The sequence below is a fragment of the Meles meles genome, chromosome 21 (genome assembly GCF_922984935.1).
Source record: "Meles meles chromosome 21, mMelMel3.1 paternal haplotype, whole genome shotgun sequence".
Lineage (NCBI taxonomy): Eukaryota > Metazoa > Chordata > Mammalia > Carnivora > Mustelidae > Meles > Meles meles.
Window position 1 is genome coordinate 4,117,287 of NC_060086.1, and position 26,307 is coordinate 4,143,593.

General features: G+C 46.9%; 1 protein-coding gene across 5 annotated transcripts in view; it reads right to left on the reverse strand.

Moving 5' to 3' along the window:
- The window catches only part of AUTS2 (activator of transcription and developmental regulator AUTS2), a 1,107,048-nt gene that overhangs the window by 821,590 nt on the left and 259,151 nt on the right, over positions 1–26,307 (reverse strand). For all 5 annotated transcript variants that reach the window (XM_045993027.1, XM_045993031.1, XM_045993028.1 and 2 more), the window contains exon 2: positions 13,638–13,850. In XM_045993027.1, the coding sequence (XP_045848983.1) occupies positions 13,638–13,850 (213 nt within the window). The remainder of the gene's footprint in view (positions 1–13,637; positions 13,851–26,307) is intronic.

Genomic DNA, 26,307 nt, shown 5'->3' on the forward strand with positions numbered 1-26,307 from the left:
GTGGGGAAAAAGAATTGTGGTAAGTTCTTCCGTTTATGAACCTGGAAACGGAGAAGAAAGGTCAGGGTTGGGCATTTACGTGCAAGGGGTCTCCAACGAAAAGGGCTGAACCAACCAGAATGTAACTTCCTCCCCGGCAGGACTTTGGTCATTTTGTTTCCTACATGCACCTAAAATTACGTCTGCCCACAGGAGCATGTGGGCAAGAAACAGTTAACGACTGGGTGTCAGGGGGACATGACTGAGGAGCATAAGGCGGCGGTAACCTGACAGACGGTTTTAGTTGCTGCGCAAGTTAGGGTTTCCGAACCCAAAAAAGCAATTTACAAACTATGTTTTGTAAAAATAATAATAACAATACAAATAAAAATAAAATAACTTGCTAGCAATTTGGGACTGATCTGTGATCTAAGCCTGTACAATCCCCATCCGTGTCCTCACTTTGAATATAAAAATCTAAATTTCGATTCAAATATTCCTTTTGACTATTTTAGACTATTTGAAGTTCTACTTGGATTGAAAATAACCATCGGGGCGCCTGGGTGGCTCAGTGGATTAAGCCGCTGCCTTCGGCTCAGGTCATGATCTCAGGGTCCTGGGATCGAGCCCCGCATCGGGCTCTCTGCTCTGCGGGGAGCCTGCTTCCTCCTCTCTCTCTGCCTGCCTCTCTGCCTACTTGTGATCTCTGTCAAATAAATAAATAAAATCTTTAAAAAAAAAAAAAAGAAAAGAACCATCTACTTCCAAGTAAACAGAAATGACAGAAAGTGGGAGATTTTTGTTTCTGCTTTTACAGATTAGTATAAACCCCTCTACCTCTGGACAGAAATAGGACTTCCCCAATACCAAGAGTTCCCAGAGCAAGAAGTTACAACTGGGTGTGTAACAACAGCACATTTCTAAAAAATGTACCTGTTACGAAGTCCATGTCCAAAAACTGGCAGTTTTTGGAAACAATGGACGTCTACTAGGATTTTAATAAAATAACTAAGCCAGGTAATTCCTAATAAATTGAGGCCGAGGTGCAAATGTGGGACCCACCAAAGCCCTTATCTGTAAAACTAAGAACCCCCGAGAACCAGCACGGATCTAACCCGTACAGGGGTTTCAGAGGAGACTGCATTGTTCTCAGGAGTTTCTCAGGAAAGCAAAGGGGAGGGCAAGAAAAACGGCGGGGTGAGAAGGGGACCGTTTCAAAGGACCTTAGTACACACATCTGCAGGGGTTCATTCTCTAAGAGACGCTCGACAGTGTCTCCCTTCAAACTGCCCTGAACCCCGCAGTCCGGGCCCCCCTTACGCGAAGAGTTCTGCGCCAGGGCAGGACAGCTCTACCAACTGTGGCCACCTGAGGGGCCGCGTCACCCGGTTCTATCCACCCTCTCCGCTACGTCGGCGTCTCTTCTGTGACGCCTGCACACGGAGGACGCTCAGTCCATGTCTGCTGACGGGGAAATACGTGGAGAATAAATTAATGAGGCCACTTTAAAAGGGAATAAAATTAGTGTTCTATAACGCCAAAATATTTTAGAAAGAGGGCATGTGGGACAGTAATTTACAGGGCAAAGAATGCTATTCATGCTTTGATACTAAAAACAGCTTGTGCGTTATGGGGAAAACGCAGAGCCCCACACAAATATTTGCACGTCCAAGAGCGTGCAGGCAATCACACCGCACACCCACCTAGCTTCCTCTCTGCCTGCTGCTCGGTGGCTGCTTTCAGATCGCCCGCGGAGGGTCGAAGGCTGCAGTCTCCCCGGGTCAGTTTTCCGGCCACACTAGCCACGGTGCAGCTATCCCGACGGGCTAGGACCCGGGGAAACAGACGGTTGACGGCCTCCGTGGGAAAACCGCAGAGAGCAGCCACCAGGAGCACAGAGCTCTCTTGCAATAAGTTGTTGCCTCCTGTGAACGAGTCGATCAGTATCTCCTCTTACTTTCATATCCCCCAAAGAGCGAAAACAGAGGTCATATTGTATTGGCTTTTTTTTTTTTTTCCTTTAAGCAACAAACACTGGAATGCAAGACTATGTGATGACCAACGTAATCAATTAAAAAATAATAATAGTTATGCCAAACTTCATTCAACTTCAGTCATTAAGCACCTTCTACGGGCCATGTGGGACAAACATGACAAACGTGGGGACGGAGAAAACGGAGCCGGTACTTCCCTTCAGGAGAGCCCGGAGTCCAGCAGAAGGAAGCACGCAGGGAACAATGCGTCCACGGTGTCAGGTGTTAGAAACGGAAAGGGCAGGTGTACCGGTGCAGAGGAGAGAGGACTAAGGCAGAACCTGGGGTGAACAATATGGCCAGGAGGAGCCCTTCTGAGCAGAGGACATTTCAGCTCAGGCTGGAAAGATGAGAAAGCGCCCAGGACGAGAAGGACAGAGGGAAGGCCACTTCGGGCAGAGGGAACAGCATGTACCACGGTGGGGCAGAACCTGACGTGCTGGAGGAAACGCAGGAAGGGCAGAGGGCAGGAGCCAGTGAGTGACAGAGGGTGACAGGAGGTGGCCTGCAGCACCGAGTGCTACAGCTCGCAGGAGCCGGAATTTGACATCAGACACACGGAGAAGCCACGAAGGGCACTTCCACGTGAGGATGAGACGGGCACAAGCAGCGTCCAAAGGCCCCCCCACCCCGCAGCCACAGTATGGAGATGGCGTGGAAGGGGCTGGGGAATGAAACGGGAAACAGGAAGAAACACATCTCACTTTTCCAAAGCTGAAACAGCAGAGCATTTCAAGAGTTTTACTTGCCCACATGTGCCACAAGCGTGGGCTCCTCGCGGTGCCACAGAGAAACGTCCTCAGGCAGTTGGCTCTGCGTGAGGAGGACGGTGTCCAGACAACTTGCAAACAAAACGACAAAGGTCAAAAGTCAATTATAAATAGAGCAACCCCATAACCCGCTTTTCCAGGAAGTCCTGATTCGTGCTTACTGTTCCAAATTATTAATAGTGCCCTCCTTCACCCCCGGACACGTCCGACATTCGGGGATAAATTCTGGGGTCACCCCATTTATAAGCAAAGGATCGTGGGAGTTTTAAGGAAAATGCATGCAATTCCAAAGGGAAAGACCATCAAAGCTTCAAGACAAGGAGATCTGACGTTGTTGCTGGGAGACGAACGTGACTATCGAAGGAGCCCGTTCCAGACCAGGGGCGCGGCGTGAGCACAGTGTGGAGAAAGCAGGGGCCCATGCAGCCAGCAGCAACCACAGCTCCAGCGTGGTGCTCCTGGAGAGCAGGAGGGGAGAGGCCTTTGGAAAGCAGGGGCTGGGAGAGGCGTCTGGAAAGCTGTGCTGGACCTACCATGTCCTACCGTAAGCACGAATGGGCTTATGTTCCATTTAGTTGTCTCTGGATGAGCCCTGAAATTCCTTTAATAAGGGAGTACAAGGTCGATCAGGGCAGCACCGCACCGCTCTAGGAACCCAGATAAGACGGTAAGTACAAACGCTGAGTGAAAAAGGCCACCACGGTCAAGGGAGCAGGGAAGCAGGTGGAAAGGGCACGTGTAACTTTGAAAGCAAACCTAAGTGTTTTCCCACGGAACGCTGGCCAGGTGGAAGCGAGCTCAAGACACTGTCTGGAAGAAGAGGGTGAGAGGAAAAGCAAGGGGCTCAGAGTCTAGCCTGCAGGCAGGTTCAGAGGCAGGAAGGGAAGGGGAGAAGAGGGGCTGGCCCGTTGGAAGAGGAGATGGAGAGGAGGAGGGTCAGAATCGCTGGGCAAAGCCCACGTTCCTTCCATCCAAAATTCCCACCCGTCAGCGCGACTCCTCACCCGACCACTACCACAGAAAGAGTAGTGGGCAAATACCCCCCCAGGCAGTTCACACCCACCACACAGCCACACCACACAGCCGCACCCCTCCACGCCCCCGTCCCGTCCTTGCCCCTGCCCTGTTCAGGCGACAAATACAGTCCCGAGCGGAGGGAAGAGGCAGGTGAGGACAGACGATGCAAGTGGGCTCCTCAGCTTTTTCTTTTAATGATGCCACCTTTTAATCAGAAAACGGATTTCAGAAGGCTGGCAGCTGCGGGTCAGTGCTGCACAGGACGTCCCCGGGAAGAGCTCTACGTGCAGAACGGAAACGCGTAACTCTCAGAAGTGCCATGGGACCCGCCGGCAAGCGCTCGGCCGTCACTCACTCCCACTTCGCCTGAGAAGCGGGGCCTTTCCGCATCATCCCCGTTACTGCTTAGTCAGGGAAACCGGAGGGCAGTATTTTCTTTGTTAAATCAGAAGTCGTTGCTCACCCGGTGTGATCACCTCATTAGTGACTGTGCAGTGGACGGGTCCGCCCCCCTCTCCTGGGAGCAAACTCTGGTCTTGCAGCGACGCATTCAACGCGGAGGCTAACCGGGAAATCGCAAGTGTAGGTTTTGCTACTTCAACAAAACTCCTTCGGAGGGCCTTCATTCTGTTTGGTTTTTGGAAGGAAAATATTTCCCTTTGAATCCGTGGAACCCAAAGCAGTAATTCAAGCGTCACACGTTATGAAAGTGAAGCTTTCTTGGTGAGGAAGAAAACAGGTAATGGTCTGTAGAGCCCACCAACAACACACAGCCAGTATTTTCAGATTTCATTCATGCCTGCCCCCCCGTACCACCAGTTTTTGTAATACGGAGGATTCACAGAACTTACAAACCTTAAGAGCTCGACATCATTACGCTGAAGGAAGAAAGAAAGAAGTAAAATGAAAAAAAAAAAAGCTCCTGTCACCGTGTGCGGAGAAGTGAAGGAGCCGGAAAATTTAAGGAGAGAATACAACGTAATTTCTCCACCAAAGCGATAGTCTAATAAACTCCTGCCAAGAAGCAACCATTCTGAAAACATTCCTTTTTGTAATATAATGTCTATGGTATTTAGAAGAAACATTTATTTTTGCCAGTTTGGGAAAAAAAAGTCAATTAATAAATACACAGAATGTGAATATGGTCCTACTGTTGATAAAATTATTTTCATGCAAGATCTGATTTAAAAATTTGTAAGATCTGTTACAAGTTTTACAAACAACATTATACTGTTCCCTCTTCCCTCTTCTAAAAATAAAAGTAGTACCATTAGTTCCTTTAAAAAGCATGAGTCTTGCATTCACGTCGCCTAAGAAGGTGGTGCCACGTTCCGGTCCCCACCCAAAAGGAACCCTGGCGGCACGAGTCAGAGGTGATGCCTGGGAATCTGCCTGGTAACCAAAGCCCAGGAGCGGCTCCGACGCAGGTGGTCCAAAGCCCACCCTCTGAGAAACATTATTCTCTATGTTCCTGATCCAGAAAAGACAGCTAATTGCCTCTCAATCTAATTACGGCCAATCTCAGCCACTCAGAACCATCACCAGCAATTAGGACCTGGCCAGGTTTGCATGACATGATTTCAAGACACATGACACAAACGCTTTCTGCACGAACGCAGGTGCAGAGATCACGGGGTGACCTGCTGTGACGGCGTCTGTGAAGGCGACGTGCGGGAGACGTGGCAGCTTCAGGAGAGCTGGTATCGCTGGATGTGGGGAGTCTCTGGCGGGCCACAAGGCAGGGCTCGTGAAAGACACCAGGCGGGCCCTGACAGGACCTGCCTGCATTTTGGGGCCACGTCGGCCTCCGCTCCGTGTGTCCGTGAGCAGTAGTGTGCGAGGATGCACACGCACCCCTACGTGTGAGAAGACAGGGCTCCTGCAAGCACTTTGTTGTGTCTGCTGGCCATAAAATGACCCCCCCTTGCATCAGCAGGGAATGCTCTAGAATTCACTTAGAAATACCAAGACCAGGTTCTTTTAAACATCATTAGGACCCAGCAGTAAGGCCAGTGCATTCGAACAGCTGGGTTCGCATGGTGAGGCAGGTCTAATGGGACTGGGGGTTAAGTACAGCAAGGCTGTGTCATCAAGGTCCCCTCGGCCCGAGCCTCAGGGACCCTCTCAAACCAAGCACCAGTCCTACTCAAGCAGAGCACGGAATTTAGCGCGGTTTTGTCTCAGACGGAGTTCCCTGAAAACGTCCAAGGGAAAGCTAAAAAAGAATGGGCGTATTGTATCTCTCTTCGTATTTAAAGAGAAACAAACGGTACTTCCAAGAGGGAGGTCACTCCATGCTCGCACAAGACTGCTCTGTGCAAAGCTGTTTTCAGGACGGGCGATGAAACGATTCGACATGCCGACACTTAGGAAAGCTACCGTTGCAGAAATGCTGCGGGGGCTTCGCTAACAGCTCTAAGATGCCGTGCGAATGACAGTGCCCCAGCGGGGGCGGCTGTAAGACAGTCCAGAGCATCACCCACTGCCGCGTCCAGTCCGATCCACCACCTACCCCTTCTGTGAGGGCGCCTGGAGGGCCCAACTGCCCTGCTCCACGGACCCGTATCACAGCCAACGGTTTATAGGAAGAAAAGTTAAATGCAAGACTCGGACTCTGATCCCTCAAGTTCAAGAGATCAGACCATCCTTGTCTCCTGCATAGTAACCGTGTGAACAGCGGAGGGAAAAGGATCATGTCCTACAAAAAACTAACAGAGAACACAAGATGTTAACAGACTTAAAACAAAAACCTCACACGGGCACGCGCATTGAACGAGAACCGTGCGAAGGTGAGCCGCGGCAGATGGTGTGGTTTCCAGCCCAGTGGGTGCCCGTTTGGCCCTCTGGGCAGCAGGAGGACGGGCTGCTCTGCCTAGGAGCACACGCTGGATCTGCAAACGCACCTCTGCCTCTTCCTCCTTGGAAAGAGAATTACAAGTTGGGCACCAAGACATCTGACAGTTTTCCAGCAACATCTAGCACAGGAGCTGCCTGTGCCTGCCTTAAAGCCCACCCACAATTTCATTTTCAATTAGCAGCTCCTCGAAAGGCAGTCATGAAAGCAGTTGCTAAAGAGCATTCAGATGTCACCGAGAGACTGCAAACCCAAACTGTAAACAGCACATTGTGACTCGCCTGTCACCGCCGTCAGCTCCCACGGGAGTCTCGCAACACGTGGCTACCGCCGCCATCTGCTCAGCTCCCCCTGCCACCACGGCAAACCACCGGCCACCCACTCGCTCCCACCTCCCACGCGTTACCTGTCACGTGCGGGCCCGTGCGGAGACGGGGTGCGGCGAGCAGGGATTAGGATGCAGAACACGCGGGGCCCGCTTCACATTCTGCAGCTATGATCCGGCCGCACGCACAGAACGGCGTGTCATCGGAAAGGGGAAGACTTACCATTAACACAAAATGCAGTTTTAGATAAAGAAAGGGAGTTCTGCAAACCCCATCAGCTAAAGTGCAGTGTGAAGGGAAAGCACGTGCCCTCCGCCTTCAGTCTCGCGTAGTGCAGGGATTTCCGCAACAGAAATGAGAATCCTTTCTCTCACTTTGTCCTTCTCACACAATATATATGACTTAAGTGGCCCTTAATAAAGTTACACACACACATACATAAAACATATTCTCGGGATTTAGTGAATGCCACTGGTTTTGGGGATTTTTGTGTGTGTTTTCATTTTTATTTTTAAAGGGAGCAATTTCTATAGAGCTCAGGATCACTCAAGCAGAGTTACTGTCCCTTTTTTTAGTGGCCGTTCCTTTTGTAATCCAGCCTATTTTCTCTTGGTAGGTTTTGTTTTCTGAACGGGTAGTCGATGGGCTATGTCCTCTTCTAGTCAATTTTTGCTCAATTTTAATTAAAAACACATGTCACTTGGGATAAGATTTATTACTGGCCTCATCACTCCAGACATCTGTCCCACTGAGGTCAAGAGATGCTTATTATCACGCTTACCAATATCCAGGGCTGAAGGACTCCATCCCAGACAGTAAGCTGAGTCGTCAGGAGACACAAAACAAGAATTCCGAAACTCAAAAAATAAATTGTCATTGCCTCCAAATGCCCAAGTTAAAAAAAATTTTTTTTAATTAAAAAATTTAAAAAACTTCATGAAACTTGTGATTGAAACATGTCCCATGTTTCCCGATACCAAACACATACCTCCAATTTAATAAATACACAACTACTCGGAATAGAGACAAGCCTGGATTGTGAGTTCCTCAAAACTAGATATTAAAATCTGGCATATTACCCTTATTTTGAGTTAATCAAAATTCTAAGAGCAGTTATTAAGCTAATCTTTCTCCTTCCCGTTCTCTGATCATCTGGTTTTATTTCTATTTCTGTAGTTTTAGGCAAAGGAAAAAAAATAATGTGCAACTTAAATTCATCAGAGGGAAAAAGAGAGGATTTAATTTACTATCTCGGTTTACAACCTTCATGTGACAACACAATTTTTGAAAAAAGCAAATGGGGGACGCCTGGGTGGCTCAGTTGGTTAAGTGGCTGCCTTTGGCTGAGGTCATGATCCTAGCATCCTGGGATCGAGTCCCATATGGGGCTCCTTGCTCAGCAGGGAGCCTGCTTCTCCCTCTGCCTCTGCCTACCTCTCTGCCTACTTGTGATCTTTCTCTCTCTGTCTCTCTCTCTGACAAATAAATAAATAAAATCTTTAAAAAAAAAAAAAGAAAAAAGAAAACGGAATCCCAACAAAGACGTTAAGCTTGAAATTCTGAAGTAGGAAGTAAAAACGATGTGACTGCAGTTCCATTTCTTGATACTCGCTCTATGTGCCTTCCGTTCCTTAACCACGATGACGAACGTATTGATGTCCGCGTGTCTTTCCGCTGCTGAAGTGTGACCCCTAACTGCATTAGTGCTCCAAATGCTCTGAGACCTGCAGAGGTCCGCAGGTGCTAGAGTCGAGCTGGATAAAAACCTGTGACTTCAGCCTGGATTGTTTTTACCCAAAACTAATGAGCTGGCCTGCAGAAACATGACGTGCACTGACTCTGTGTAATCAAAGTTGTCCGTTACAAAGCCTCCTTTGCAAGTTAATTTCTACTCACAACAACGTCAGTGAGAAGTCCTCAAGACAACCTGAGTCAGTCACTCTTCAGTAAAGGATCAGCTTCTGGTAGTAAATGCTGTCCCCGGGGAAAGGCCTGAGCAGACAGAAGGCTTCGGCACAGGGGGTGGCTTGGTCACCTGGGCCCGTCTGTTCCACCAACACAACCACTTCCTCCCAATTAGGCCAACACACAGCAGCAACACACAAGGCAAATGCAACCCCACAGCTCTAACAACAGCTCTCCCTTTAAAGACGTGGCCCTGGGATCAATCCCTCCTCCTCCCGCACATCAGCATGCACTGTTGGTATCTACAACATCAGCTACAAATCGTTCACCGACTCTGAGTCTGCCACAGCAGAGTTCAGGGACAGGAGCAAATTTCCATTCCTTACAGGCAATACCCACCCAGATCGACTTGTATGAGGATTTTTAAACCACACAAAAGCCATCCTCACCAGCCAAGGTCAGAGTCTACCTGCTGGGCTCCTGAAATATTCTCAAACTCTTTTCTTTCCCTCTCAGATGGGATCCTCTTATGGCTTGAAGCAATGTCAGCAGGTTGCCTCTTCCTCGGAGAAATCCAGCCCTCAGCTGGATGGAGTTTTGGAAACTAAAATTCAGTTAGGAGGGCAGGCTCTGGGGTTTCCTTTGATGACCCATCCTGATATCTAATTCTTGGAAGAGCTCACATGGCCTAAGAAATGCTCATACGTCACTGAAGCCTACGTCCTCTGACTGGGTTCCTATGAGAGAGAGGAAAGTCGGGCTAATGGACCACACAGAGATTTAGAAACTCCCAAGCCCAGCGAATCTGAGAGTTCTCCAAACTCCCATCAACCTGTCCTCCTTGCCGCTCTAACATTAAAACCCCTTTGCTCTCTGCATTTTCAACTATGAAGCAGTAAAATTTTAAATCCTCTCACCTGCTCTAGAAGTGAGACATAATGAAAGAAAACTCAATGCCCAAGGAAGGGTTAAATTTTCCAAAAATGCTTCGGAGGAAGTCCTCCATTGGCTCCAAGGTTTGGCAGCATGTCACGTCCTTGTGCCCTTCTGGTGGCTACACCGAGACAGTCTTACAGTTAAAGAATCAGGCTCCTTGCAGGGACGGCGTGAGCAGCCTCTGTTTTGGTTTCCCACTCCCAAGTCTAAGTGGGGGTGGGGGGGGGACTACCACATCCTTATTAGTACAAGCTACAACTTTTTAAACATAACGTCTGAATGCTCACATCATGAGCAAACAGTTCTGTGTAAGACAAACACAAGAAGCCTGGGGGTCAGAAAGACGTGCATTCTTTGGTAAAGTTAACTTGTTCCTTTCTTCATTTTTAAAAGCCCCTTTGGAAATTAAGGAGAATGTTCAAACCTGCCAAATAAAAAAGTGCAACCATTTTAAAAGACAGTTGCAGGTCAGCATCTTCTAAGTCAGGATATACTTATACTTAAAAACATAATCCAACAAATGAGTTCCACTGGGGGTGTTAAGTGCCAGTTAAAAAGCTTTCCTTTCCCAGGATGAGAAAACACCATGAGAACTGAGGTTTCACCATCAGGCGAGAGAAGCAAAAGGCTGCTTGGTTTTAGAACTACACATCTCTCTTATCAAAGTATATAATTGTACTCTCACGTTAAAAAGATTAGTTGCCTTCAACGGATTCTCAGGAAAAAAAATCCTATTATTTCCTCCCCACGAAGGAGTAACATCTTCCCATAATTACAGGAAAGCTGTGCATTAAGGTGCCTGCTCAGGAAGTACCATTTCCTAATAAGATGCAGCCCTAATCCACTCTCACGGAGTCAAAAATAAAGACTAAATTCTCACCTCCTACGGCCTTCTTTCCTCTGCAGCTCTTCCCATTAAACCTCCCTCAATAAGAGGCACTAGACAACAAACCATTAATTTAGAAATTCTCCTCAAGGACGCTCTCATCTCAAGACCCCCTCCCGGCTAAGATGGTCAGATTTCAGCTACTTTATCTCGTAAGAGGCAAAGGTCAGGGAAACCGTAGGGGCCACAACTGGAAATACACACCCAGGACGGTCAGCACCCCTGGCCCTTCAAGACGTGTGCGTCACCTCTTGCCAGAGATCGCACCCCGGACGGCACCGCCCCGGCACACACGTGGAGCCGTGTCTCTCCCTCCACGTCTCGCCCTTAAATCTCCTCCCAGAAACTATCGAGTACGGACTGCAAACCAAAATCACCTTGACCGAACCCTTCATTTTCCAGATGGACAGCAACGGACAGCGCTCTGCCCGGGTTTCCAAACGGGACTCGTGAGTCAAGGAAGACCACAAGTGGAAAGTGGTAGAGCTTTATTCCAGTTATCAACTTCTGCCTCCCTTCCTACTGGAAAAATAACACTTGATTTGGGGAGTATATTTTGGCATCAACACTGAAGATAAGAAAAACACCACTTGTTTTGAAAACTCTTACATAGACCAAAAAGGTAAACTTGTTCTTTCCTTCTCCATGATTCGTGAGTCAAAAAACCTGCTTTTCCAATATTTTGCCTAAAATAAGGATAGCTTTGATTTCAAATACCGTTTGTACCAGAAGGTTGGCCATCAAAACCATAAAGCTACTTGAATTGGAGACGTACAAGTCCTTGTCTTCACCAGAGCACAAGAATGTTGAGGACAGAGAATGGAAAAGTCAGACCAGGTCAGGGAGTCAGAGTGTCAAGGATGAGGAACCACACGTTAGTGTAGACTCAGAATTAAATCGGTTTCGTGCCTGAAAGGGTAGAAGCCTTCCTCCTACCCTCCTGGGAGGGAGGGCCTGGGGGAGAGATGGTGGTTATCCTGCAACCTCTCTCCATGGTAATAATTACCTTTCTCACAGCTCTCATACACAGTGGCATGGGTTGGGAGTCACACAAACACCACAGGAACATCAACTTTTATAGAACCAAGCCCATCTTCCCTCCCTCCCTCCACTCTTTCCTGAAAGTCTTTTTTTTTTTTTAATTCAAAAAAAAAAAAAAGATCTCCTCATACAAACATGGTTGCTTTCAAACTTTGCAGTAATGTCTCTGCTCTCTGAACTTGAGGTCGTTTACCCTGTTTCTTCCTTTGCCCTCGCAGGCTACTTCTATAGCCAAAGTCATTCCCTGTGACCAAACTGCGGACATAGTTCCTAGAAATCCTTGGAGACACTTGCGACCTATATGACCTGGAGCTCTCTTTCTCCTCATGCTCAACCCTCACCTCAAACAAGGGAGGCAGAATACGCAGGGAAAATAGAGCAACACAAAGAAACCGGAGTCCAAACCCTGGCTCTGTACCTCACTGCTAAGTGGCCCGAGACAAGACTTTAACTCTTTAACCTCCAGTTTCCCCATCTGATCACCCAGGGTGACCGTGAGAATTACAGATTACATAAACTCCCTTGTTAATGACTATAACATGGTATACACTAGATAAATGATTCCTATTAGAACTCCAACCTGGCATTTCATTTCAGGACCTATATGTACCTTCAGAAAACCTGCCCCTGTCAGATGTGGGGACACTTCCCTGGGATCCTTCTATGATCAAGACACTGATCCCCATTCCTCTAGATGTTCTCTTGGGAACATATCCCTCGTTACCCAACAGGTCGAACACGGACTCCACATCTTATTAGAGGCAAGGTCATACTGATGTTTTGGGTCCTTCCAATCCTTTCCCTAAAATCACCACCAAAAATACACCCTTGATGATTTATAAGAATGATTTCCAAGCTGGCCTAGCCATTTCAAATAGAAAATCTAAGACCACAGAGTTCTACGGCTCACCCCAAGAGGTTCTGGTTTATTAGGTCCTAAGGAGGGGTCGAAATTGTGTTTAAAAATGCTCAGGACAGGATTACTAACGATCTGTGAACGTTTGGATCCACTGTTTCGTATGATCCCAGATTTCTCCCTCTGCAGAGAAACATCTACAAACTGTAAATTACCTGTTCAGCTTCTAATCAGCAGCACCTGCTCTGTGAGCCACACCCCCCCCCTCCTCTCCCTCCCTCTGCTTCCTTCAAGTGACAGTCATTCCCACCCCCAGGTCCCGCCAGAAACAAACAAAACACACCCACGGCACAGGTAAGCCGGCAGGCAGTAAAGCCTCTGGATTTGTGCGGAAAGAAATTGCTATCAACAGCTTCGATTCTCATTATTAATCTATCTCATGTGGGGATTTCCGCCTGCAGAGAGGCTCTCAAGTGCCAAGAGCTACATTTTCTTGTGGATCACTGAAACCTAATTATTAACAGGCCAGCGGGCCCTACTACCAGGCTTTCATACAATCAGCAGATCGCAAAGAGAGTCTGGAATGATGGACTACAGAGAACTGAAGAACCGAAAGGCGAATTCATTTCTCCCGCACGCCACAGGATCTGAGCTGCTCTGGAAAACAGAAATCTTATGCACGGCGCTGCCTGCTTGCAGACAACCATTCCTGGCACCTCAGAACCCCGAGATCCACGACGGACATGATCACACCTGCCGGGTCCGTCTGCCCCCCACTCCGGCAGCACCAGCGGCAAGCTCCGCGGCACGCGGCACACCTGACACAAAGGGACCGACGCCGGAGCTTCAATCGTAACGACGCACCGAGCGGGGACTGGCACGTTCTACGAGAAGCCAGCGCACGGCTCTGCGGGGCCGCGCTCCAGCAGCCCCCGAGGAGGTCTCCTCCAGCCGGCAGGAGGAACGGCGGAGAGGCAGGCGCCTGCGAAAGGGACCTCGCGGCCCCGGAGAAGCACGAAGCCCCGCGTCCTCACCTGCCGGAGTCCCTTCGGCGTCTTCTTCCTCTTGCCCAGGTGCTGGCAGAGGTTGCGGTCGTTCTCTCGATCCGAGCCGCAGTGGTGCGCGCGGCTGAGCCGGCTCTTCTTGGAGTGAAAGGACAGGCCGTTGGTGAGTGCTTCCCGTTGCTTCTTGCTCAGGGGCGTCTGGCGCTGCTCCGCACGTTCCTGAGGCTTAACTGCTACATCTTTCTATAGAAAGGAAGAGCAGGAGAGGGAAGCGGGGGTTACACAGGTGTCCAGGGTCACACCCAAAATACAGGCTCACCGGGGTTACCAGCAGGGAGAGGGGAGAGCAGGAAGGGCAGGACAGGAGGACACCTCAAACTAAGAAACACGGCTCTCGAGTCTTCTGAATCCCTAATGCCGCCACAGATACATCCTTTCTATTCTTGGTGGGCCGAAAAGTCAACCAAGCACAAAGCATCCGTCCATTAAAAGTGATTTCACCGCTTAGTGGCGTTCAATCGGGTTCTCCGCGAGGTCCGGCGGCACACAATGACATTCCCCAAGGAGGCTCGAGACACTCCCTTTCCAAGCTGGTACATCAATTGTGTTTCAACAAGGAGTCCTAAGTGCATGCATGATTTAAAAAAAAAAAAAAGAAGGGCAAAAGCCTGACTATACCAGGGCCAGGTGGATGCGAGCCAGCAAGAAAGAAACTATCAATTCATATGATTAAAATGCTTCCTTAATGCATTATATATTTTTACCACAAGTTCCTCTGAGCATCCTTAATTCCCAGGTCCTCGCAAAATGCAAAAGCAATATTCTCACCAAGATGTACAGCAACTTTTCATTTATTGCTCTGTGTGTGGTTGGGGGGTGGGCAGGGTAGGAGAAACGTCACGGACGTCCCGCGCGGAGTAGAGGCAGCGGCTGCGGAGAGCACAGGGCGACATTTCAGGCCCAAGATCCAGCATTCTGTGCTGGCAGGCAGCTCAGCACCTACGGAAATACCGAAAGCCCCGGGGCCAAAGCCTGACACTGACGTTATCCACTAAGAGACCTGAAGTACCCACCGGTGGGATTCGCGCAATGTCCTTCGAACCCTGAGAAATGCACTCAGGAAGCACGGAATTTAGAAGCTGTGGCATGCAGTCATTTGTGCATGAGTGGGCACGACCCTGTTTACCCTGAAATGCTCCTTCACGGAGCCTAACCCCCACATATAAAAATTCTGTTTCTGTGGTCCCAAATGAATGCACATTAAAACAAATAACAAAAACTGAGACAAAATTTTCCTTTTACCTATTTTCTCCTTAAAATACCTCTCTCTTTCTTTACCGCCCCTCTCTCCTCTCCCCCACTATCCCATAGTCCCAAGGTGGCTCTCCATCCCGCTGCTTCCCAATATCCAGACTGCCCACGTGCATGCAAGCTGCTCCTCGAGGTCTTTCCCCAAATTAGCTGTTATCATCGGTTTGGGGGCTTGGATGTTTACATCTGCTTAGGCCTCAAAGCGCGACCTTCCATACCGCTCCGTCTTCTAGCTGAAGGACTCTCAGCAGGGCTGTCCACCCAGGAAGACCTTTCTTAAAACGTGAAGCACTATTTTCAAGCCTTCCCTTAATACAAGCATTTTCTGTGCGGCCAGTATATACCAAAAACAAAGTCAGCACCGTCCTACAGGCGCTGGGGAAACAACTGTGGGTGTGTGTGTGTGGGGGGGGGGGGGTCCTTACCTCATGGAACTTAAAATTTAGGGACAAATATTAGTCAAATCACGTAAATATACCACTACAAACTGAACAAAGGAAAGGCAAAACTAGGGGAAATGGTCTAGTCCAGAGGAGTAGGATGGTGCTGAGGAGATGACTGCCATTTGACCTAGTTCTGAAAGTCTGAGCAGAGAGAACAGCTTGTGCCAAGGCCCTGAGGCAGCTGGCAGCATGACCTCTTAAAAGAATCAGGGCACAGACGGAGTTATTCATCTCAGTAACCCCAGTGTTTCACAGAACTGGGCAAAGATAAATAAATCAGGCTAGATAAATAAATAAACGAGGCAACTAGTTAAAGTACCCAAACCTATAAGCAACAATAGTGACTGGATTGTATCCCAAGTAGGGGTACGGCTGGTACAGAGCGAAGCAAACTAGAGAACTGGAAACCAAGAAATCCCGCAGGCACTGCAGAAACCAGGATCACGACAAACAGCAAGAAGCCCCACAGGGGCCGAAAGAAGCCATCAGAGCAAAAACGTATCAGAAATAACCATCTCATCAGGCAAAGACTGGCTCCCGGTCCAACGTCTAGCTGCCATCAGTGCTGACGGTTTGCCCTCCACCGTTGGAGAGGCAGCTCTCCCGAGGTGCAGGTGTGGGGTGGCGAGCGTTCAGGGGACGAGCTGGGATCGAAGGGAGTGCCCATGGCCATCGACTCCAATGTCAGAACCATGGCTGGAACATCTAGCCCATGAAATGTTCCATAAATGTCCGCTCTATTTAACCCTCCGTCCAGCGCCCACCACCACGGTCAGCTGCTGGACATCTGCTCAGTTCTGACCATTCTGTGTCTGACGTCACGTGCAACCAAAAGCGTGAGCCAGCGCTCACGCAAGACGCTCGGGAATGACGGCAAACCTAGAAGCAGCCAGGTGAGTCCCACCGTGGACCACGTCGACATGCTGCCATCAACTGTACTTCTGCTTCTGAGAGTACTATCCCAACTCCCCACAGGCTTAAAAACAGCAAAGAAGAACCCCTCTTTTTCCTACACCCCGCCCACGGCCTAGCCTATATATATGCGTGTAGACTATCAGATTAATAAACAAATGATACTGGGGCGCCTGGGTGGCTCAGTGGGTTAAAGCCTCTGCCTTTCGCTCAGGTCATGATCCCAGAGTCCTGGGATCGAGCCCTGCATCGGGCTCTCTGCTGGGCAGGGAGCCTGCTTCCTCCTCTTTCTCTCTCTCTCTGCCTGCCTCTCTCCCTACTTGTGATCTCTATCTGTCAAATAAATAAATAAAATCTTTAAAAATTTTAAAAAAATAAACAAATGATACTTAATAATGTATCAACCGAGCTTTTTAAAAAACGACGCCATTCTCTTTGGAGCCTGAATCTCCTCTCACACTGAAGGTGCTCCAAAGTATATTGAAAATCATGCGCGATTCCATACCAACGTGAATTAATATTTATGAGAGTATGGTATAATTTCTTCCAGATCCATTTTATTTTCAGGTAGCATATTAATCAAGGCATCTCACCGCGCCGCGGCATAGCTACACAGAGCGAATGGACCCCATGCCGTGACATTAGCTCGTAAGAGACCTGCCGAAGTCTTAGCAGCAGCCGTACAATCATCTTAGCTCCAATTAATATTGAGATGTTCAACTCTGGAGGGTGTTGGGTGGGGAGGAGAGAGGAAGAGAGAAAGGATCAAAGTGTGTGTAGAGGTGGTCGCTTAAGAGGTAAGAAAAAAAAATCAAGAGTCTTTAAAAGGTTTTTATTATAGAAGAGGTTTATATTCTCAAAGCCTAGAAATTATCTTTATTCTTTCAAAGACACAGTTTTATTTAGAAATTGCTGCATAGACACTTTGGTGTAATTCCTGAATAAGCCAGGCTACTGTTTATCCATTCCCTCGGTCAACACTCCCTGGCTGCCTACGACGTATAAAGTAATCACTTAACTTCTCACTGACTGTGTCAGAGGGAAAATGACAAGCACTGTCCATTCTAAGCAAAAAGAATCAAAGACAAAAAGACTGATGATAAATCACTAACCTTGTAACACTCGACAGAGCCGCGCATGTGATCACATACACGTGTATGTGTGTGCATGCGTCTAGACGCCAACCGACAATTCCCACTGATTTAAGAGTTTCCTCAAACACACCTGGGGGGGGGGGCGGTCTACAAACCACTGCTACAAAATGGGAAGAAAATTGTGTGATTTATAAAATAAATGTTTACAATCAACGAAGGATGATTTTCAAAGGCCGGCGGACTCATTTGTCTACCTGAGAAAGGCTAGTGATTCCCACGGAAAATTTATGTCCACGAGAATTACCTGCAGGGCTTTTTTGAAAATACGGTGACCTTGCCCCAGAGTAGCAAAGGAAGCATTTAGCAAACAAGCACTGGGAAGGAGAGCATGGAGGGCAGAAGAAACAGGAAGAGATCTGGAAAAAGGAAAAAACTATATATGCATGTCTAAGGCATTCATTTGACAATCAGGGAAGCTAGCAAGAAAGCAAGCGAGCCAGCACGCCAACAACAGAAGGCTGGCTGTGAAGTAAAAGATTTAGACATATTTGCTGGCAATAGAGGGGGTAAGGGCACAAGCCATGCCTAACAGATGGGACCAGGTTTCATGAATCGTTGAAATCATGTGACTTTTCGGTCACTGGAGATGGAGGACAGGGTCACAGCAGCACACATACCGAGAGGCTCCGCGACGGACTATTCCCTTTAACACCAGCCTTCTTCAAAATAGGTGATCTCGCTCTTGACTTCCCCTTCTCTCAAAGTATAATCTCTCACCAAAGGCTTCCTCCGCCACTCCTGAATTTCACAATGAGATGGTTCGGCGCTGTGCAGACGAGGGGAGAGCGAGAAAATGCAGACGTGTCTCCACCGCGGGGCTGCGTTTGCTGATTACAGATGAAGCCGGAGACAACAGAAAAGCAAGGCACAATTTGCCTGCCTTGCACGAAACAGGTTTCAGAGAGTCTCCCTCTGATTTTCGGAACCAAACTGATCTGACAGCGGCCTGTCACTTACAAAGCGTCTGCGGCGTGGGTGCTTGCGTGTGCCCCTGTGGATGCCCATGTGGGAGAGAGGGGTACGGTTTAACCAGAACCCTTCTGAACTCATCCGATCTTAGGGACGGGCGATGAAGTAACACAGAAGCCAAGAGAAGTAAGAAAAGGCACTTCGGACTGTCTCCATCAAAAGGCCTTCAGGGCTGCTGTGTTCTCATTTTAGTTCGCCGTGTGCTTTGCTGGTTTCTTTTCCTGCATCTGTACTTGTTTGGAATGGTCTGACAGACAACGATTCCATCCTTTCTAAGTGCCAAAGAGGTGAAAGCATTTACAGCGAGAGTAAGAAGTGAAAAATTAAGAAAGAAACAAAAGACACAGCTCTTTTGAAACTTAACCGCAGGCTACGTTAACACCAGCCCCCTTTCTGGACTTCTGAACAGACCCCCAGAACCTAGACGTTTTAGTAAGGACAGGAGACTGTGCGTAGCAATTTACAAACAAAATACCAATGTGGCGTTCAAAAAAATAATTCCTCAAGTTCACGTCTTTTAAAAACAAAACTGAAAATACCTCGCTGTGCCAGCCACCTGTTAGAAACACCTAAGAAAGGTTCCCTGACCCCAGGCTGCTTCGTGGGGGTGCAGAAGGCGAATCACTGAGCCCTTACAGTCGAGCGGGTTGGGTGAGGAGCCACTAAGGTGATCCCTCCGCCGCCTTTCACACGGCATCACGACTGCAGCGCTGTATTGCCACGAAGGCAGAAGAGTAGATCAACGGAACAAAGTAAGAGCGCGGAAACAGACCCACACGTGTACGGAAACTGGTTTTTCGCAAAAACACAAAAGCAATTCTGTGGAGAAATAACCTTTTTAACAAATGTTGATGGACCAAATACACATACACACACACATATGAATATATCTGCAAAAATGTTTGATTGGCATCTCAGTCTAATTAGGAAAAATAACTAAACACGCATCATAAACCTAAATGCAGAACCTAGAACTATCCAACTCCCAGAAGAAAACAGAGGAGAAAACATTTGTGACCTTGGGTTTAAACACGGTGCCAAAAGCGTCATCCATAAAAGAACGAAGTGATAAATTACTCCTCATCAAAAATTAAACCTTCTGCTCTTCAAAAGACACTGTTAAGAGAATGAAGAGACAGATCACAGAATGGAAAACTATCTGCAAAGTGTACATAACTGAGAAAAGTTTTGTATCCAGATTATATATATATATAATATATTAATATATAATATTATATATATTATATATATTAATATATATAATTATATATAATATATATAATATATAATTAATATATTATAATATAATTAATTATAATTAATTATATTTATATATATATTTATATATATATAAATATATATAAATATAATTAATTATAATTAATTATATTATAATATATTAATTATATATATATAATTATATATATAAATATATAATATATATATATTTATATATATATATTATATATTTATATATATATTTATATATATATAATTAATATATATAATTATATATTATATATATTATATATATTAATATGTATAATATATATATAATATATATAATATATATTATATATTATATATATTATATATAATTATATATATTATATAATTATATTCTATAATTATATAATATATATATTAATATATATATTATATATTATATATTATTATATTATATATTATTATATATATAATATATAATATATTATATATTATTATTATATATTATTATATATATTATATATTAATATATATTATATATTATATATATTATATATTATATATATAATATATATATTATATATTATATAAATATATAATATATATTATATTATATATATATAAGTTGGATACAAAACTTTTCTCAGTTATGTACACTTTGCAGTACATATATATGTATATATACATATGCAGTACATATATATATGTATATATATATACGTATATATATATATATCCAGATTATGTATATATACATATATATATATATATAAAGATTTTATTTATTTATTTATTTGACAGACAGAGATCACAAGTAGGCAGAGAGGCAGGCAGAGAGAGAGGAGGAAGCAGGCCCTCCGGCCAAGCAGAGAGCCCAACGCGGGACTCAATCCCAGGACCCCGAGACCACGACCCGAGCCAAAGGCAGAGGCTCAACCCTCTGAGCCACCCAGGCGCCCCAGATTATATTTTTAAAAGCCTTCAAAACTACATAAAACAACCAACCCAGTGTTCTAAACAGTCTTTAAAAAGAGAGAGAGAGAGATTTGAACACTTAACTAAAGACACATGGGTGGCAAGTGACACGTGAAAAGATGTTTAACATCCACAGTCATCAGGGAAATGCAAACTGAAACCACAGTGGGATGCCACTACCTACCTACTAGAAGGGCCAGAATGAAAAGGTGTCAGGACAGCAGCTGCGGGCAGGGGTGCGGAGGAACGCTCGTACGCCAACGGGAGGAATGACAAACAGCACTGGCACTCTGGCAAGCAGTTCGGCTACGCTATGATGTAACCGTTCTGCACCGAGGTACGCCCCCCCCCCCAAGTTAAAGCACATTTCCACAAAAACGATCTGCCTAAGAATGTTCATATCAGCTTTGTTACAGCTTTAAACTGGAAACAACTCAAATGTCCATCAACAGATGAACAAACGGTGATCCGGCTGTTCCGGAGAGCATGAGCAACAAGAAAGAGTGGCCTCCTGACGCACGACAACTTGACTAAGTCTCAAAATAATAACGCTAAGTTAGACAGATGAGTCCCAAGAGAGTATTTCGTGCGATTCCATTTATATGAAATCTAAAAAATATAAGATAATCAGGAGTGAGAGGAAGTAGATCAGTGGTTCCGATCAAGGGCAGGAAGAGATTATCCATAGACACGAGGAAACATCTGGGGAGAAGAACCCTCCACGGCTTCGATGACGGCCATGCTTTCGTGGGTTTACACACACGCGAAAACCGTCAAACCTTATACTTTTAATCCACGCAGTTTACCGGTTGTGGATTAACCTCAGTGAAGCTGTTAAAAACACCGGCAACCTTTGCCATGCAGGACGGCAGCTCACCGTCACCAGCACCGGGATGGCGCTCCGTGTCCATCCAAAGAACTCATCTCTCAGATTCCCGAAACGAGGGGAGGACCGCACTGCGGAAGGTCTGGCATGAGCCCACAATGGGGCCATGAAGTTTCCACCGCAGACAACTCAGCCATGAACAAGAACGCCTCAGGCAGACTGAGCAGGGCCGTCTTCGTGTCCTTTTCAGGACCAAGGTGGAGTTCACGGCGTGCCTCTTTCCTTCACTACTAACAGTCAATCCTCAGTTATTCAGAGCCTAACCTCTGTCAAGCTTTCCTAGCTTTCATTCAAGTGCCCCGGTTAGCTGTTTGGCCATGTCCTCTCTGATGAACACTTGAACCAAAAAGCAAAGCAAGAAAACATAAATACAGTTTTACTATTCCTACCTATTAAAAAAAAAAAAAAAAAAAAACTGAGGCGGTTTCTTATACTTAATACATGACAATGCACAGGAAATACGGGAATCCAAATGGAGAGAGGAAAAATGGTTTAAAAAAAGAGACTAAGCACAAATTCAGGATATGAAAACACTTGTCAAAGGTGTGGTGCCGTTGTCAGAGGTGAGGAGTCAAAAAACGAGAGAGAGAGAGAGAGAAGAAAAGAAAAACTCAACAAGGGGCGGGGGGGGGGGTGGCGAATCCAGCCACTTGAGAAGCTCTCCTAAATTCAGTTATGGGATGAGATCACAACCAGCAGCTGAAGTGAGATTTTTGCACACTCTGTGAATTGAAAACGTCCCAGCAGCCTCTCGTTCCCATAGATAATTGAGAGTTGGCTGCTGTTAGACCCGGACACTCTCAAAGCGGTTCAGTCCCTGGCAACTAGATGCTATTGCTTAAAACAGTTTAGGCTCTCAGCCCTGAAGAATTCCTAAAATTGGATTACAGTCCCTCCAGATAATCTGAGAAATACAGCATGACGAAAAGGAAACCTTAAGAATTTTAACTCCTCGGTAACAGCAACATTCTAAAAGCTGGGCACAGCATGACTCAGGCAGAAAATCTCATCAGAGAAGGCTCACGGGCGATCCTGCGCACAAAGAGTGAGTCCAAACGGGGAAGGGAACCACACCACAGAGAAGAGCCCCGTGGAAGCCAGACGAGATCGCGATCGGGGGCATGCCGCACAACCCCCGGGTGGGAGACCGGCTGGCACCTCGAGAGAGGCAGGCGCAGTGCGCAAATTTCTGTTGCTTTTTGGTCGGCTGTCACCTGATCCGCTGCGGTCACACGCGCATTTGAGAGGACGTGCAATTCTAATGACAGCCTTCTAACTGGCCCTTACTCCTTTTTTGACCAGGCAGTCCATGCACAAAACGGGGAAAGGGTTCATTAATGTTTGTGTGGCAAAATAGTCAGAAATCGGGGCCTCCCTGCCACACTCAGGTTTAACGGCACAAGGATGACGGCTATGGCTCCCGCGTCGTCCCTGAACTCCCTGCAGAGAATACAGCATGTGGCACAGAGCAGGGGGATCTGCACAAAGGAACTGGGAGAAATGAGGACACCACGCAGGTTCCTCTTACTCCAGAGGCTGTCCCACCAGGCTACGGATCGTACCATGCCCCCCGCTTCCTTTCTCACACTGTCACCCAAAAACTTCCAAACTTGGTACCCCCGCAGCACACCATGGTGACACCATCCCCATTCTCCTGTGCACTCGAAAGGGGCTGAGCGGGTACCTCAGAGACAAGACAGATCACCTTACTAAGTCCAAAAGGAGACAAAACAATAAAGGGGACCGACTGGCAAAATGCCAGGTCTTGTTCTGTGGCTTCGTACGAAGGTCAAATGACCATTTACCAGGTCTTAATACCTCCTACTCTCCGAAAAATCAAGGGGTTGATACTACGATCAACTGGCCAGATGTTCCAGGCAAGGAGCCCGAACGGCCAGTGAAAACCGCTTCCTACCCAAATGCTGGATTCAAATGAGTGAAAGACACAGGCTTTTCCCCTCTTCCCTCAACCTGCTCCCAGCTTCTCTTCCGCAGGTGCCCACGCACGATCACATCTTCACTTGCAATGGCCACTCTCAGCATCGCACCGATCCTGTAGCAGTGACTGTCAGCTCTGTGTGCTGAACGGTCACTTCCCGGGCCTGGGGGACTCCGGCAGAGGACAGGTCTCCCCGCTTCCATGTGGAACGTGGCCTGCTTTGGGCCTGTGTTACCATCACACAGGGAAAAGCAGAGGAAATGATGTATACACCAGAAACACAACCTATAGTGTGGATGGACATCTGGACCTAAGAGGATCTTTAATTTACTTTGGGAAACACGCGCTGGAGCCATTCATGGTACTATTCTAGGACAGTAAAATGAAATGAACCACAGGAGAAACAGAGACTGGGATTCTGAGCCGTGGGAGCATTCTCCACCCCTCTCCTCCATGCTCTACCAGTTCTGATCCCCACTGTTCCCTGAATCTTCCCTAGAAGACAGGGAAAAACTCTCCATGCACCATCAGCAGCTTGCAAGGGGGGACGCACAGGGAGACCACGAAAAGGTCCTTCCAGCTCTGGCTCTTAAGAAGTCCGATCTGTACGGAACAAAACAAAGTCAAAGCTGCAGTACAGGCCGCAGAAAACACCGACGCCTGCTTTAGTAGGGCTGTGCTGTTCCCGAAGCAGGGGCGACAGCCAGCAGCGGGGAATCACTTGGAGAGGCCCGTTTAGGGAAAAAAAATCACAGAGACAGACAGACAGACAGACAGACACACACACACACACACACAGCGCCAGCAGCGGGGAATCACTTGAAGAGGCCCGTTTAGGGAAAAAAAATCACACACACACACACACACACACACACACACACCGTTTAGGGAAAAAAAATCACACACACACACACACACACACACACACACACACACACCGTTTAGGGAAAAAAAATCACACACACACACACACACACACACAGCGCCAGCAGCGGGGAATCACTTGGAGAGGCCCGTTTAGGGAAACAAAATCACAGAGACACACACACACCAAAATCACAGACACACACACACACACACACACACACACAGCGCCAGCAGCGGGGAATCACTTGGAGAGGCCCGTTTAGGGAAACAAAATCACAGACACACACACACACACACACACACACACACACACACACACAGCACATTCTGTCCACTCAGCAGACAGGAAACGATTTTATGAAAGGTAATTTAATGTTTAGGACTATTCTGTGACAGGAAAAGCGATTTCTGGCAAAGTTCACATCATGTGGGTCTGAATACAAACAGTTCTGTACAGCACATTGGGAGGGTATACGGATGAGAGACGGTCCCTTCACGGCTCAAGTTTTCAAGTGTTTCAGAGAGGTTTCTGGAGAACTATGAAACAATTATCACTGGGGTAATAATTCTGTAACTTTCTCCCATCTTCCCAGCAACTGCAGTCAACGTCCCATCGAAGATAAGCAGGCATTCATTCCTTCCTTTACAGGGCGGCGCAGGAACCAACGTGGACATGCGCACGCCGACCCTCCCCGACTCCAGGAACCACTGTCAGACCCTACCTCAAAATAATTTTAATTGAAAGGGCAGAAACCAATCCACTCCAACACGTATCAATTTAGGATCCTCCATGGGACGGTCTCTTAGGTTTCGTCAGCCTGTCTAATGTCATTATCCCAGGAGGCTGTTTTATCCCATATGAAATGTTCAACATTTTATCAACATATCAAATGTTCAGCTTGGAGCTCACTGATCCACTAGAGGCTTTTCTTCCAGATCCTATTTTCATTTTCCGAGGGAGGAAGCTGTGGATTGGTAAAGCTCCTCTCATTCCCTAACACCAAGTCATTATAACCTTATTTCTGTCAGGGTTATGACCTTTTGTTTGAAGAAAATTTCATATTACGGTTTAGCATTATCTCATTATAAAAGACTTCTCACCTCCACTTCCCCTCCAAAGCATAATGAGGGAAAGGATACACACTTCTGATGTCAAACAGCTGAACTCTCAGAACGAATTCAAATCAGCAATAAAAATCTTTACAGGAATAAAAGGCTTGGCTTTTTCTCTACAACTGACAATCTTCGCCGTTTTCTTTCAGGAGTGAAAAGTGGCAGACAAACGACACCTTTCTGACCTTAAAAAAATATGAAGCTACACAAATGTTCCAGAACCTGCATCCCACGGGCTTTGCCCGTGCAGGTAAACAAGTATTAGTGGATGATGGTAACAGCTATAAACACCCACGGGTGCGAAATGCAGAAATTCCCATTCAGCCGCGGACGCTGTCGCTGAGGAAGACACATACGGGCTTCACGGAAAATCCTGCCAAGAGAGGAGCTTGTTCACACAGCTCCAGCCTACGAATGTGCACACTCTCTTCATCATCCCGGTCTTCCATTTCAGGTTTTATCCGGAAAGACTTTCTTTGCTTCAGCCTCACTTGGGTAAAAATAAACGGAACTACCCCGCAGATCTGCATGGAGCATAAAACTGCGTTAGATGTACCCACCGACCGAAGACGCAGACTAAATCAACTCCTCAAGCTATTTCTGGAATGAGAATAAATTAGACCCTACAATTAGAGTCGAAGGAAGCAAAGAGCCTGTCCTCTCTGTTGGCTAGTAACTGACCTGAGAGATGAAAGGTGGTGCCTGTCTGCGTAAGGGAATCAGGTGCTAATTCGGAGGCGACTCCGTCATGCAAAGAGGTCCGGATGTCCACCCAGCTTCTCCAACAAGCCACAGGCTTGTCACTCTAACAAAGCTTCCTATAGATAGATTAGTGATGTTTAGGTACTTATTGGGTCTATCAGATCTGAAAACGGAATCAATCTCTTCCTTCAGAAGCTCTGGG